We start from the raw sequence: 16,703 nt of genomic DNA on the forward strand, positions 1-16,703 counted from the left end.
TGTCTCTAGTGGGTCATTTTTGTTGTCCTCTGGAGGAGATAATTCAGGATGGAATGTGAACTTCTCCACATACCTTTGTCACTCACTACCTACACCATCTGGCTATGTTCTTCTCTGGTGGATATCAGCTACTTCCTCTGGCAGTTCTACATGCACTGGTTTGACTCTAACTTGAGTAAGTGTTTTTTCTGTTATGCTTCTTTCAGGAGCTTCCTTTTTCTTTGATATATATTTGGATCACATTCAGTGGAGAGTGTTGCCTGGTTAGGTATGCTTTCCTATAAACCTGCATTGAATATCTTTCAGGTTATAACACACACTGTTGAAATGAAGTGTTCCACAAGATCACTAGCAGCTTACCTGGTGGTACATATTTACATATTTCTATTTCTCAATATGTAGAATTCTGTTAAGTACATGGTAGACCATCACTCATGGATTATCATGAGTAAAGCAGAAGGGGATTGCTACCCATCCCCGCTGCTCCTTCGATTGAATATATCAGTAGCAGTCTGCTTTTCAAAATAGGGTTTTGCAATCAGTTACTGTGCTTTCTCCTGTGTGACATTCCTCCATACTCCCCAGCATATTTTTACCCCTCCCTTCTTTGAGTAGAGTTTGGGAGTTCTTGCCACTTTCCAGCTCCTAGCCACTGTGGTGGTGGACCATGAAGGCTTCTTCATGAGTGTAGTACACACATCATAACATTACATATCACTCCACTCAGCTGGGAACCTTCCTTCCTTTCACTCCTTTTAATCACAGGTGTGCTGATGTTGATGGGAGCTGGACCAGTCAGTGCTGGATCCTTCTCATAATAATAGGTTCAGGTAGATAGTGCTCTGTTCCTATGGTTGAGACCAGTAGATGCCCCCCTTTTTTGGTAATTTTGATTGGAAGATGTTTTATTTGTTAAAGATTATAAGTATTTTGTAGACAAAGAATGAGATTGTTTTAATTAAGTATTTTAATTAAAGATTTGTTATTTTTGTATCATAGTTATTTCCACTCAGACTCTGAATATTTCAAGTATTATCATCAACATATTGTGCAGTGAAATGTTTAAAATTAAAATTAGAAAAAAATGTACATAACTTTTAATTTTTTGTTGAATAATCTTGAAAATCTTCTTAGTTTATATACGTAATTGCAAGTTTTTACTTTTTCACAAAAAGTTTATTTTTCATGTTTTATTTTTCTTTCCTATCCTTTAGCATTAATACATATCACAACACACGACAATGGGCATACTCGGGGTTTCCTTGGCAGTGACACTTTAGCCGTTGTCAGAATATTGGGACATTTGCCTACAACATTAGGCCTGATAAACTGAGACAGTCTGGCTTATATTTGAAAAAAATATTAAACCTTTCTAATATACATTTTGAAACATAACTAACACATAATCAACTACAATATAAAACTAAAACCTAAATAACATTTAATTGTCTATCTAACTAACATATTTATTGGTGAGAAAACTCTAAAGCGCTAGCATGGACACAAACAACAACAATGCTAAGAGCATTTGACAAGTTCTCTATGGAATTTTTTTGCTCCAATTTTAAAATAACTGTTGGGAAATAGTATTTCAAAATGTTGTCTTTCTATTTGTTACAAACATCTATCTCAACCAAGTATAATTGGCTGAGAAATTGCAACTGTATGTGTAGAGAGTGGGCATGGCATCTATTAAGAGTTCCAAGAAATTTATTTCACTTTCCTCCCAGTGTCCTATAAGGGGCTTGAAAGAAGAAGGTGTAAACAGAACAATTAACCGAGTTTCTATTTATACATAGAAGTATAGTGTACAGAAAGAACTATTTAAGTTACAGAGATGAAAAGTTAAAATTTTGTGAACTTGTGCATCAAACTGAAGTTTAAGAACTTTTCTTTAAGATTTCTTTTGAAAAGTTTGAACTGTAATACTAATTTCATTAGTATACATTGATAGTAAGATTGCTTAATTGAATTTTGAATGTGACATCTCGTTACATGCACAGTACAAGGGTGCCCCTAATTATAGGGTTAAAAGAAAATTAGAAAGTACTTACTCCATTCAGGACCAAAATTGAAATGAATTAGGAGAATGCAATTGAAATTTAGAAGTAGAAATTAATGTTTAAGATATTATTTCTTCCACTCAATAAGTTTATGTTGGTTTAGTAGAAAGTCTTCATTTCTGTTCAGATGAATGATACTGGGTAGAATTATACTTGTTATGTGGAAACAGTAGGTTTCATACCTAATAAGTTAAGTGATAAGAACATCTTGGCTTTTATTCATAAGATATTAATGAATTGGAGAACTTGGGTTTGAACAATGAATTCAATACTTGGGGCTGAAAAACCTTTCATTCTAAAAATAACATAAGTTCATTAAAATTGTTTTGTTTTTTTAAATCCAGTGATTCTATCCTAAGCTATGATTTTTTATAGTTGAAAAACCATTATTGCATTAATGAAGAGATTATTAATAAACTGTAATCCAGCTTTCCATCATTGGTAATTAAATAATCCAGCCAAGGCTCATGAATAGATTAATGATGAATGAAAGAACCCAATCCAGTTTTCTGTAGTTTTCTTACAATAACTCTTAATTCAAATTAATTTAAAAACACTTGTATAAACATAAATAAAATCATGACCTATATAACATGATACTGATAGCTCCTGACGAAGCTGTAATAGCGAAATATTGAGCTAACAAAGTTACATTCTGGAGGTATAGGTCATGATTTTACTTAAGATTATGAACGTTTGGTTTCCATTTTACTGTTGGATTTTGATAGTTAAAGGAAATTGGCATTACACTGAATGACCACTTTATTAAGATCTTTCCACACATTTGTAGAACATTCCATTTATTGAATATATGTAATAGACTGCATATGATGTTTAGTTCAATGAATGCAGATCCCAATATATAACTTTATGATGGTTAGTCTACAAGATGAGAGCAAAGATCTCAATGCAAATTTTAAAGGGGCATGACAATGGGTGATCTGTCTAATGTATAACTTACAAGCTTTTTCATTATTTTTACATAACTGAAGGAGAATTTATTAGCCTAATAAAAATGTGAAAAATAACTCAAAATTAGAGAGTTTGTGGAAGATTTTAAAAAATATAATTTTACTTTGTTTCATTTATTTCAAGAATTATAAATACGTTTAACTATCTCTTTTTCAGTGAAACATTATATTTGTTGCCCAGTTGCTCAGCAGTAAGTCTAAGGACGTATAACACTAAAAATAAAGTTTTGATACAGATTACCCATTGTGTAACTTTGTGCTTAGCAATATACAAACAAAACATTGTTACGTTTTACTGATATTTGTTAGTTTATTTTGTATAGCCTTTTTACTATGAAATATATAATCCTTTTTATATCACAAGTAGTTAAAAATATATACCTTTTTACACTTTTTGTAGTTTTGCAAAAAGTTTTGCGACGCAGTGCTTCAAACTTGATGCTACGTAAAGAAGAAATGCTATTTCCAAACATTGAGGGTTGGCTTACAAAGGTAAGAAGATTAAATTTGCCATTGACTGACCTCTAAATATAAAAGACTGTGGTCAGGCATTCATCTAAATTCAGACTTCATGGCTGTTGATTCTGTATAACTTTACTTATTTGAATATAAAAAAAAGTATTTTCTTCAATTTTGAAATTAAATTGGTAATGCATAGTATTCAAAGGATAATCTTACACATTTATATTTTCTGTAGAATTATCTTTTGTATTTTCTAGGATACTTAATAACCCTGCTGATGAAATGTATGAAGTGAACTTTCATTTCAAATTTTCTGCAAATGGTTTGTTACTTACAATAAAATTTAAGACATAATACTATTGCTCTCCACATAAGTTTAATTACTATCACTAGATGAAGTATTTGTTTTTATTCCTTTATTATAGTTTAATTATAATGAATCTAAATTGACCTTAATCTGGTATACTTAAGAAAGAGCTCATACAAACAATATTCTTCAGGTTGAATAAAACTTTTGTGTTTAACTGAGGCCTTTTTCATTTACTTGTTTACTCATACAAGTAATTTATACCCATTTTATGGATGGTAGGATTAGAAAGCTAACCCATCACATGAAAGTTTTGGCTAAGTCTATAACATGGAAGCTATTATAGTCACACCAGATCTGATTGCATAACATACCTATATATAGATAGATATACACAGATGAGTAAACAAATGTACAATTATTTATTCATTATATATTTATAGCCTTTTGAGACCTGCTGTCAAGGATTTTCTATAAAAGTGACAATGGTTTTGGATGGTTTGAAATAATGTCTGAAGTAGTATTTCTTTCAAATTGTTTTACCTTATAGGAATTTTTATATTGTTGTAATGTTTAACACATTAAATTAAACAAGTGAAAAATTGCATTATTTTATTAATTATAATTTTCTGGGTCCCAGGATGATACATATATATGTATGGTTAGTTCTGTATAATGTGATAAACAGATGAGCATACTGTAATGGTTAAAGTATGTATTTTTCAAATCATTAGTTAAGAGTTTGTGATTTTAAAAGTGAAGATTTCAATATGAATATTTCTCTCACACTAGTTTTTCCAAAAATATGTGTGATTCATAAGGTAATATTTTCCTCAAGTTTCATAAACTCACTTTTATTACAGGTAGCACAAGGAGACTCACGCCACTGCTGGTGTGTTTTGAATAATCAAGTTTTATCATTTTTCAAGACCCCTAAAGATACTGTGAGTACTAGCTATTAATGTTATGTTCATAAGTACTTGTTATTCTAATACTAGTCATTAAGAAAGATATAGTACTCAGAATGAGTAATAATTATTTTAATGTCTTCTGTTACTTTAGTGAGGTTCATAATGTTTCCAAACTTTATGATAAGAGCTGTTGTTGTTTTTTAGTTTGTTCCTAATATAATTCAGTTTATATCTTTAATTGCAAATTTTACTTTACAATTAAATTATATTATGTTAAAAAATTTCTAATATCTTAATGACTGTGTTATAACACTTTTGTTACAAGTCAACAATGATGGGATTATGGATTAGAAATTCTATTTATTAAACTGCAATTAATTTCTAATGCTTTATCATGTTAAGCATTTTTAAACTTAAGAATCACTAGATAGAAGGAAAATCAATTGACATAAGTTTACAAAAATTAACAGTATAAAAACTTGTACACAGAGAGCTGGACATTTAAATAAATAAACCAGAAGCAACATGTGGGTAGTTGCTATTCTCAGTAACCAGTTAATGCACCACTGATGTTGCAGTTTTACCCTCAGTTAATCTTATAAATAATAATTTTGAAATATCAGACTGTTTTAATTAGTGACCTAAAATTAAGTATTTCTTGTATATTTTTGAGGGTATGGTGTCTCAACCTTCACTGACACAAGTAAGTACTTAAATGTATTAAGTAAGAGAAAGGTTAAAATATATTGAAACAAATTAAAACAGTAAAAGATTACAAAGTTTTGATTTAGTACTAAATTAAGATATTGAAACATCTAGTTTTAACTGGAGCTTCTGTTATAACTTTCAAGAGTCCCAGTGGACAAATCAACCTGACAGATGCTCGTGTGCAAGCAGTCTATCCATCAGATTCAGACAAGGAAGGCCTTGCTGGGGTAATGGTAAAGTCTCAGTTTACAGTGGGCATTTTCTTTGAACATCAAGGACCAACTTATCTTCTTATGTCCACTAAGCAAGAGATGGTATGTAGTTTGTATATATAATGAATAATATCTATGTTGTTAGTCTTGGTTTTAATAATAAACAGATTATATATAGGTCTTGGTTTAATCAACACACAGATGTTTATTTATTGATTTTTACCTTCACTCAGCAAGCAGGTGTATTCTGTAGATTCTAGTTTAGGCATAAATCAGAGGGAAATGTTTTGAATGCCTTTTGCTGGTGAAATGTAACTAAAATAGATTATATTTTGTCCCAGTAGTATGATATTTATTGTATCTTTAAACATTTGTTATTCAGTTCTTAATGGTTTTTCAAGAAGAAATGTGTATAATAGTATTTCAACTACACTATTTTCTCCCATATCCATCACTGATGATGCATTTGACCCAGACCTCCAGTGGCACAGCGATATGTCTGTAGACTTCTAACACTAAAAACTGGGTTTTGATACCCATTGTGTAGCTATGTGCTTAACTATAAACAAACAAAAGCATTTGACCCAATAGCAGAACTTATCAGGCCAGCAGAGATACACAAACACATTAGCGTCTGTAACATTATTTATATAAGCCTTTCTTAGAAGAACAGATGTTATGGCCTTTTGCTGGCTAAGCATGATTATGATTAATTATATCTGTCAGTAGACAATAGTATTAAACTTATTGTATTTCTAAACACTACATTCTTTATTCAGTCCTTTAGGGTTTTTTTTTTTAGAAAAAACATGTATAATAGTATTTCAACCACTCTACATTTACTATATCCATTGCCAATGACAAGTTTTGCTCGATACCAGTGTTAATCATGCTGGCTTAATAAGCCTAATAATATTGTCTTATGATAAATAAAATTGACTGTGAACCAGAAGCTGTTTGTATGTTTTGGTTTAATGATCCACTTTAGGTGGTCTGCTGTTTTAGTATAGTGAACAGTCAAGTTGGTTGGCTAGTTCTAGTTGCATCAACAACCAGGGTTTGATTTAAAATTTTTGTTTCACCAACATCCAGAGTTTGACTATGACTTTCTTTTTTATTAAAAAGTAGAGCTTGTTTGGAGATTCTAATTTCATAAACAGGGTTGGTGTGAAAATTATAAGTTGTTTATTTATTAGTTATTAGTTGTTTTTAGTTTTTGATTTAGCCACTGACCATGAGATCATATATAGATTCTAATTTTGTCAAGAATGAGAGACTATTTGTACATTATAGCTAGTTTTGTCAACATCAAAGGTTGTCTGTGTGTGCTTATTTAGTTAGCCACTAGGGTCAATCTATAGATTCTAGTGTTGTCAGTAACCTTAGGTTGCCTGTAGGTTCTAGTTGAATCAGCTTCAAGTGAAGTCTGTAGGTTCCAATTTGGTAAGCAACCAAAGATAGTGGTTTGCATTTGTTTAATAAACAGCCAGGGTTCTTCTGCAAGTTTTAGTTTTAAGCATCACCAATGACTAGTGTAAAGACTGTAGTTAAGAACCAGGGTTTTTATTTGTAGATTATTATTTTTGCACTGGATGGCTTACAGTTTTTAATTTAACTAACATTCAGGGCTGTAGGATTTAGATTAGTAGTAACTAGAGATTACCTACTGTAGTTTCAAGTTTTATTAACATTCAGGAATACTCTATATGTTTGAGTTTAGTGAGTAGCATAGGTTAACCAGTATAGGTTTAAAGTTAGTTAGCAACTTGAACTTGTCTATAGTTCTTAGCTTAGTCAGCAATAAGGTTGTTTTGTAGTTTGGTTTGTAGACTGGTTTGTTAGTTCTAGTTTTGTCAGTAACCAGGCTGTGTTTATAGTTTCTTAATTAGTAATTTGCTAATGTTAATGAACAGTTGGAGATGGTTTGTAGTTTTTAATCTACTGGTATTATTTCTTAGACTATTAACTTTGTACATTAAGCTAAACCATTTTAAGGTAGAAAAATAGAAAAAAAATAAAATAATAAGTACTCATTTTTATGATCAATACAAAATGATTTCACTTACATGACTCCTACAAATTGATCTCATTTAGCACCTTAGGTGTTGTAATCTATTTCGCACTATGAGCTCTAGCATAAGGCAAATAGTGACACGAAGAATAGCACACAATGTAATAAGCATAGTTAAAATACTATTATTTATAGGATTTTCAATAATGGAAATCCATGTTGAAAAAGTTAAAAATGGATTGCTGAGAGTATCTAAGTCTTATTGTGGTCTTTCATAATGCATTCTCCCCAAAAAAGCATCTTGGAATAAGTGAAAAAACCTGGCACACTGCAAATTGCTGCACTCACACACACACACCTATATACATAAAAAAGACAATGTTAAATAGAATGGTTTGTGATTGTATTTTCAGTGCTGTTACATTGAAATTATAATCTTATTGTGTTATATTGTAAATTTTTATAATGGCTATAGAAAAGTGGAATTTTTTGTGGCATACTGTTAACTCACTTGTAACACATTGAAAACTGATCTGCATTCATGAATATGTGTGAATCTTATGTTAGTCTACAAACATGAATATGTCTGAATTGTATGTTGATCTATGCTTTTTATTGAATGTAAAAGTATTTTTATTTTGACAAGTCTTTTTTTATTTTGGTATTTTTCAAATTTTTCAATCAATTGCAAATTTAAATAGTTGAAATTTCATTACTTTTGGTATTTTTAAAATATCCTGTATTAAATTGAATTATGTAACTGCCTCACATACTTTAAATGTTATGAGGAAGTATTTTTAAAGCTTGGGATTAGAAACTTTATGTAACCTATTTTCAGAAAGTTTTAGTCTTGCTTGAATGTGTTTAGATAAGGCTTATTTCTTTTAATGTTTCCAATGGTAAGTTTTGTATAATTTATGCTCTCCTAATGTATTAAATAAAAAAAATATATATTTTAGATGAAGAAGACTATTATATTATTTTAATAACTGTGTTATGTTTATTCCAATTATATTAGTGTTACATGTATATTAATTCCAATTTATCCCACCAGGATGAATGGCTGTTCCACTTGACTGCTGTGTCTTCAGAGAAGCGTGTTGAGGGAACTTCATATGAACAACTTGTTGCTCGATTGATGGATGTTGAAGGAGAACAGAGTATGATTTTTTTCATGTAGCTTTCAGTTGTTGCAAAAATATATTTTCAATTTACATATTAAATAACTCCATTTAAAAAACATTTAAGACTAGCAACACCATGTACAGAGCAAAAGATAGAATGAAATATAAAATACATTAATGATAACATGTGTATTAAAGAGCTTATCAAATTTCTCTATATCAGTGTCCCCAGTGGTTAGTCACTGAGTCACATCATGCTTTTGAAAGCCTGGTTTGTGGCCCATACTCTTTTCAGATATTGGAAAAATAAGCAAAACTGTATTTAAGGAATGATGTATTCCCCAGGAAGCTCAGGCCTGGTCTTTGATTTATGTTTGTCATCTGATGTGACCTAGTATGGAAAATAATTGGGAATTACAACTATATATCATACCTGGCTCACACCTGCTGTCTTTAGATCATCAGATGCATGAAAACTTTTGTCAGTATCTTAAAAGGAGTGGAAATATATTTAGATTATTTAAAGTTATATTAAGTACTGGGGTTATTTATTTGTTAAAGAAAGACATAAACTTGTTTTCACTTGAAGCTAACAATACTTTCAGTTTCAGTTCCCTTACTTTTCTGGGTTTTGAACATGCTGACAGAAAAATTATTATAAATTCCAATTAAAGAATAATTAGTATTAATAGTATTTCAATTAGCACAAGGCAAAACCACTGTTATGAAACATTGATTATCCCCACCACTACCTGGTGGCTCAGTGGTAAGTGTGATTGCTTTTAACACTAAAGATTGGGTTTTGAAACCTGTGGTAGGCAGACCACAGATAACTGGTTGTGTAGGTTTGTGTTTAATGACAAACACAAAAAATTACTCTTCCTACCCAGCTTTTTTGAGAATTATACATCTAATGATCATTTGTATAATCTGAAAGCAAATGATTGTTCATCCAACCTATGCAGTTAATGGATATTTGGTAGAGATGGTTTTGCAATTTTACAGTTCATGTCACTTGATTTTAATATGGAGTATGGTAATCAAAAAGTAAGGTAGAGTGGCAACAATATTGCACACTTAAAATCAGAGGGTTGATAAAGTTCTGAAATATCCTCTACTAATACCCTAAAAGAGGTGTCTCCAGGACATCTTCAGTCTCTGGAGTTACTTGATGAGATTAGATGCTTTTTCTAATAACATCCCATACATTTTTGGTTGGATTGAACCCCAGTGAGCATAGCAAGCCAGTCTATCCAGTTAATTTTTTTTAGCTCAAGGTGTTGACCAATTTAGCATATTTGGTGTAGGGGGGGGCAGGTGTTACCATCCATTAGGCTACTATCAGAACCAATTGCATGAGCAGGTGTAACCACAAATAGCCATATGATATGGTTCTTAAAATATGTGCCATTAATAGTGTGGTATGTAGGCACATCCTCCATTTTCTGTCTTCTTATTTTTCATTTATTTTGAGTCTGTGCAGTTTTTACAGAACACATGGTCCTGAAAACCAAACCATTAAGTTGACTTCATTCTTGCTGTTCATATCTCTAGATATAATACCTGCTATACCTAAGGGGGTGGGTATGGGTATTGCCATAAAGCTGCATGTTGTGCAAGAATGCAGACTTAGCAGCATTCTTTGCTGGTAGGGCAGATGATACCTAGAGGTAATGGCCTACCCTGTGTTAAATGAGAATGATCAGTCATGTGGGTAGTGCTAGTCACTGTGGATAAATCAGGTTTTTCTCATTAAATAACAAATGTTAGATTCAAACAATACTTCATAGAATCTCAAGTGAGTGGGTTGATAAGAAAACTTCCTGAGGGAAGAAAACCAGTTGTTCAATTCATGATTCAGTTGAAAGCAACTGTCCAACATCCACAAAGTAAGAATGCATACTGAATGTTTGTCCTTGATTTGAATAAATATTATTTGCATTTTGTATTACACATTCTGCTCAGTCTGCTAATTTCAGTCAGTTTAGTTAAAGTTAGTATTACATGTTAATTTATACTGCTGACTGTACCGTAAATAAAGTGAACCTACTTAATTCTCTTTGGCCAGCTTTCATTATGTTTTTTGAGGTCTGTCAATGATTCATGAATAGCTTGGACCATTATAAACTCTATGATTCATTTCAAAGCCTGCTATATTTAGCATTGGCTGAATGGCCAATCATGCATTTCAGATTATCTAGCTGATTACCAAATGCCTTATTTGCATACCACTGGACTGAAGGGGGTGGATTGATATTATTTTATAACATTGGTTTTGTCTTTTCATAGTTATAACATTACAAGTTCTAATTAATGTGAATTGTTTTATGTACTGGACTCAATGTAAGTTTTAAGATGTTGTTAAAAGTGAAAAGTAGGATGATTTTTGCACAGGATTTTCTTTATTTCATCTTCATAGAGTTGTCTTACACTTGTTTAATTTTTAATAAATATCTGTAAAAGTCAAATTAACTTTCTATAACTATTTACCACATTAACTTAGTAACTAGAAATAAAATAAACAAATGCTGAAAATAATAATATCAAATGCTCAGAAGTAGATGATGTTAGGTCTGTTGTTGGTAACATTTTATCAATTTTATCAGATAACGTCATTTGGAGGCATCCATTGTTATTGTACTCAAAAGAAAACCTAAGCCAGCCTCTAACGACCTTACCCACTGAACAGCTTCAAACTGAGGCAGGAAAATTATTTAAGGTAGGTTTTTAGAAAGAATTTTTTTTATTTTTTTCTCTTAAAATATTGTTTCCGACACTATATCTTACCTCTTCTCACAAAATAGCTTTTCTCTATTAGTATTGCCATCTATCAGTGCAAATATTTAACACATGTAAATGATTATGCAACAGCTCTCCACCAACAGAGGCACAACATAACCCTTATCATAACCAATACCCTCTCCAAATTTGTACTCATTAATCACTTCTTGATTGGCAGTAGTACTGTACAGATGTGCTTCTTTTTGCTCACAAGTTTGTGAACGTTGTGCTTTTTACTACAGACTTAGTTTTTCTATAATATTTCTTCAATTTTTTGTATTTTTGATTGTAAAAGATTACTTTTTCCAACTTTTCTTCCTTTTTTCATATTTTTTTTGCTTCAGGTTTGAAATTCTCACTGTGCACTCACAGTTTCAGGTAGTTACATCTACCACAGTTCTTACTGTTGCTGTGGGTTGCCCGACCACTACTACTGAATTTAGTAGTCAATTATTGGCTAAGGACACGAGGCAATTATTCAATGAGAAATATCCATGTCCATGCAATCTTCACCACCACACAAGAAAAATCCTGTCATGCTTGCTCCTGGGGTGTCTGACAGGAAGAATGGGAATTTGGACAACTTATTCCCCCCTCCCTGAATATGCTTCCATATCATGTGTGATATCGAGGGACTTATTCAGACCTCCTTCACCCTTTGTTGAATTAATTTATCACGTTTATGGTGTCTTATCTTTATCTCCTGTTTCCTATAATTTTCAATATACCCTCCTTGTTGAAGAATCTGGGGGCCAATATTTAGTGTTCCCTCCCTCACCTGTTGGGTGCATTTTGAAGATCAACTTTGGTCAGGGGGTTAGTATGTCCCATCCATCTCATACTTCTGAAGATCATGCTTCTGCATTTCATAGATCTCCCTTCCCTTATCTTGATTCCAAATGTTTAGAATCTCTCATTACATTGTGCATTTCAAACCCTAATACATCGGTGAATTTTTCACAACCTCAATTTTCCTGTATCAGACTGATGTTGTCAACAATTCTGCATGCATTATCAACTATGTGCTTGCTGGCTCAGGTCTTCTGCTTCTGTCTCAACCCCCCTCCCCATTCCAACCCTTTGTCAGTCCCAGCTTCTTGTTCTTCATCCATTTGCAATCGAGTTCTTACTCAAAGGCGTTTCAATGGATTACAGCATCATGATTCAGTCTCAGAGTCAGGGCCAGGCTTTTCCATTTTTGGCATATGTGGACACCATGTCCAATGGATCCTTGGGTTCTTCAGGTTCTTTTAGAGGGTCTGGCCCATCACTTCCATTCCCCCTCCCTGTTGTCTTTTCATCCCATTGCCTTCCCCCCACCAAGGGATCATGTTTTTCACCAGCATCTACAGGAGGCAGTTTGGGACTTACTTCAGAAAGTGGCCATAGAACTTGGGGAACCTTCTCAGTTGGGATTTTACTTCTGTCTGTTCATTGTACCCAAAAAATGGGAGATTGGCGACTAGTTATAGATTTATTGTCCCTGAACCACTTTCTTGTTGAATCCAAATTTACGGTGGAGTCTTAATTAACCCTTCAGTGGGTTTTCATTCCTGGTTTGTGGATGATGAAGGTCGATGTGTCGGATGCCCATCTGCACATTCCCATCTCCCAGGCATCCTGACATTTCCTCCATTTTGTTTATCAGGTGTGTGTTTATAATTTTTGGGCTCTACCATTTGGCATGGCCTCAGCTCCTTCTGCCGAGTAGTCAGGTTGTTCATTTGACTGCTTCATGCTAGAGGCCTTCCTTTCCACCATTACATGGATGACTGGCTACTTTTGGTACCTTCTCATGTCAAATCTGCTGTTCATACTCAGTTTCTTCTTCAAGAGTCTGCCAAAGTGGGTTGGGTCATCAAGGTGGAGAAGTCGTTTCTCACACCCTACAATATTTGATTCATCTGGGTGTTTTTCAATTTCCTCAACAGTTAGGCCCAGCCTTCTCCTCTTCAGTTAAGGGATATGGAGCGACTCATTCACAGTCTATCAACCTCACCCTTACTGCACGAGAGACTCTATCTCCTTTGGGGACATGGGCTTCTCTTGAAGTCCTCATTCACCTTAGTCACATACACAGCCTCATTTGGGATCTCTTACATGATCCTATTACTCTGCCTCTCCACCTACAGGCTGACTTCAATTAGTGGTTGGATTAATACTACCGTCAATGTACCTCTTCCACCTCCTCAACTGGATTGTCATCTTTTGCAGATGCTTCCCTTTCGGGCTAGGGGGCATATCTCAACATTCAAGAGGTTTGTGGTCGTTGGACACTGGACAGATCGTTCCTACATATCAGCATCTTGGAGTTGCTGGTGGTTCATTGTGCTCTGCTTCATTTCTTGTCGGATGTTTGGGGGTGTTGATGATGGTCCACTCCGACAATTCCACAGTAGTGTCGTATATCACCAGTTGAGGGGGCACTCTGTCAAGAAATCTTTGTTTTCAAATGTTGAATCTTCTCACTTCAGATTGTTAGCATGTCATATCCTTGGTGCCTTGAATTTGGTTACAGACCAGTTATCTCAGTTCAACAAGATTCTCCCGAAAGAGTGAATGTTAGATCTGCAGGTGTTTCAGGTGCTGTATGCTTATTGGGGTATTCCAGATGTGGATGTGCCACACATCTCAATGAACAACTTCCCCGTTTTTGGTCTCCCAATCCTCATCTTTTGGTAGAAGCTGTAGATGCTCTCAGTCAAAACTGGAATGGATATTTCCTATATGTATATTTTCCTGTTCGTCTTCTTTTCAGGGTCCTTTCAGTGAATCAGACCACTTTGTGTTGTGTGCTTCAAGTGGCTCCATTATGACATGCTCAAATGTGGTTTCCACTTCTGTGCAGGCTTTTGGTGCCACCTCCTTTACCTTTGCTGTTGTCTCTCACACTCCTTCATCAACCTCAATTGTGCATGAGTCATTTGTCCATTCCTGCTCTCTGACTTCATGCATGGCTTTTGTCTGGTCCCTCGCCAGGCATGTTGCCTCATTGATTGCCAGTTCTGTATGTCCTTCCTCCTTGGCAGTGTAAATGGTATAATTTATGCTGCTGGTCACTCCACCAGGGATATCATCCTTACAATCTTCCTTTATTACAATTGACTGCATTTTTCACATGGCTCTTCGATAATGGACTGTCAGTTTCCTCAGTTGCTGGCTATTGGGCTGCATTATCTTGCATGTTCAGATTTACTGAGTTTGTCTCTGTCTTCTACTCTCCCATGTTGTCTTTGTTATTTCATTCATTTTCCCTTTCTCATCCTTCCTGCTCTGTGTCTCTTCTAAATTGGAAACTCAATGCTCTCTTTCATGCTTTCACCCTTCCTCTGTTCGAACCTTTGTCTTCGTGTTCCTTGTATCACCTTTCATTAAAATCCATGTTCCTCATATTATTGGCTTGTGGCTGGCTGTGATCTCAGATCTTTGCGACTGACACTTGTTATGTGCTGTTCCACAGTTCCTCTGTTCTCTTCTTCCCTGAATGTTCTTTTTGCTTAAGACTTCTGCTGCTAGGGAGGGTAATTCCACTTTTTCTCCTATTTCATCATCCTCCATTCCCACTTTTATAACTGCTCTGATCCTGATAATTTTCTGTGTCTAGTTCGGGCCCTCTGATGGTATCTCACTTTCACTGCTCCCTTTCATGGTTCCCATAACCATTTGTTTATTCCATGGAATCCTTCCATGTTCCAGTACTTCTATCCCATTGCTCCTACAAGTTAGATTTACCAGTTCATTAGGCGGGTGTATTTTTTCCTTTTTGCCTAAAGAGTGTTGCCTTTTTAGGGCATCTTCTTTTCAAATCCGTTACTTCACCATGTCCCTGGCTGCCTATTTCTATCTTCCTTTGGAGGTCATTATCGGGGCCTGTATGTGGACTACACCTCTTACCTTTGTTTGACATTATTTACATCACGTGGCCATTATTTGTTCAGTGGGTTTTCCTTTATCTCTAGCCACCATCTTGCACACCACAGGGTCATTATGACTAGTGAGTATTATGTTTTTTTTATTTCATTTACAGGGGCATTTTTACTAGTGTATTATGGATTCCACAAGAGGTGCCTGATCAGGTATACTTTTTTTTTCTAAATCTGCAATATCCATCCTGTGACCATGCTTGATGTCAATTACGTTGTAGCTCTTCCTACAGTGGACCTGATGTACAATTACAGATGCCACCTGGTGTTGGTTGTGTGTCTCCATTCAATTGTCATCTATGCCAAAACAATTATGTCAGAGGTTTAGATTATGCACACTGTAGAGATGGGGTGTTCCAGCTAATAATTCTCTCCAGTGGTCTTTTGCTTCATAAATATGTTCATCCCATACCAGACACTCATGGATACACATGAGTAAAGCAGACAGGGATTGCTGCCCATCTCTGATGCTCCGTGACATTGAGACTCTTCCTACCATGGACTTAATGTACAATTCCAGATGCCACTGGGTGTTGGTTGATCGACTCTGTATATGTGGTAGCTCTGCTTTTCAAAATAGGATATTGTGGTCACCCATTGGATTGTCTCTGGTGATGTGGTCCTTTGGACTCTCCAACTCATATTTCCTTCCTTTCTTCTAGTGGAGTATAGGAGTCCTTACCACTTACTAGTTCCTAGCTCTTGAGGTGGTGGACCATGGAGGTCTGTCCTCTTGAGTGATGCATCATACCATTCAGTTGAGAGTAGGGCTGTAGCATTCTGGGTGTCGATGGTGTATTGCACTTCCTACTGCAGACCTGATGTACTATTCCAGATGTTGTCAGGTTTTGGTTGTAGCATTATGTCATATTGATATATATATATATATCTGGCAGATTGCTTTTTCCCACCATGGCATTCCTCCTTCCTACCATCCTTGGGATGTACCTTCCTTGTGGGTCTGGTGTTGGTTGTAGATGGCTTAGTCATGATTAGAATCATGTGTGATGGCATGATGCCCTTCCTTTCGTGACCTTGATGTACAGTTCCAGAATTTGCCAGGTTTTGTTTCATGCACTCTACCATGTGACATCTATATATATATGTGTGTGTGTGTGTGTGTGTGTGTATAATGCTAGTTTCCGCCCTGAGGCTGAAGTATCGTTCCTCCCTAACATCTATTCCGTCCGGTATTGGTCGGTTACCGGAAGGGGGTTCTAGGGTTGGTTA

At 34.6% G+C, this 16,703-nt stretch overlaps 1 protein-coding gene across 7 annotated transcripts in view; it reads left to right on the plus strand.

Moving 5' to 3' along the window:
- Positions 1 to 16,703, plus strand: part of LOC106463828 (pleckstrin homology domain-containing family H member 1-like) — a 151,051-nt gene that overhangs the window by 88,080 nt on the left and 46,268 nt on the right. For all 7 annotated transcript variants that reach the window (XR_002611576.1, XR_002611574.1, XR_002611575.1 and 4 more), the window contains exons 15-19: positions 3,435 to 3,526; positions 4,667 to 4,747; positions 5,566 to 5,736; positions 8,700 to 8,805; positions 11,376 to 11,488. Coding sequence is in view for 4 of the 7 variants with exons in the window: in XM_013923904.2 (XP_013779358.1) it covers positions 3,435 to 3,526; positions 4,667 to 4,747; positions 5,566 to 5,736; positions 8,700 to 8,805; positions 11,376 to 11,488 (563 nt within the window). In the remaining 3 variants the exon portion in view is untranslated. The remainder of the gene's footprint in view (positions 1 to 3,434; positions 3,527 to 4,666; positions 4,748 to 5,565; positions 5,737 to 8,699; positions 8,806 to 11,375; positions 11,489 to 16,703) is intronic.

The sequence above is a fragment of the Limulus polyphemus genome, unplaced genomic scaffold (genome assembly GCF_000517525.1).
Source record: "Limulus polyphemus unplaced genomic scaffold, Limulus_polyphemus-2.1.2 Scaffold1494, whole genome shotgun sequence".
NCBI lineage: Eukaryota > Metazoa > Arthropoda > Merostomata > Xiphosura > Limulidae > Limulus > Limulus polyphemus.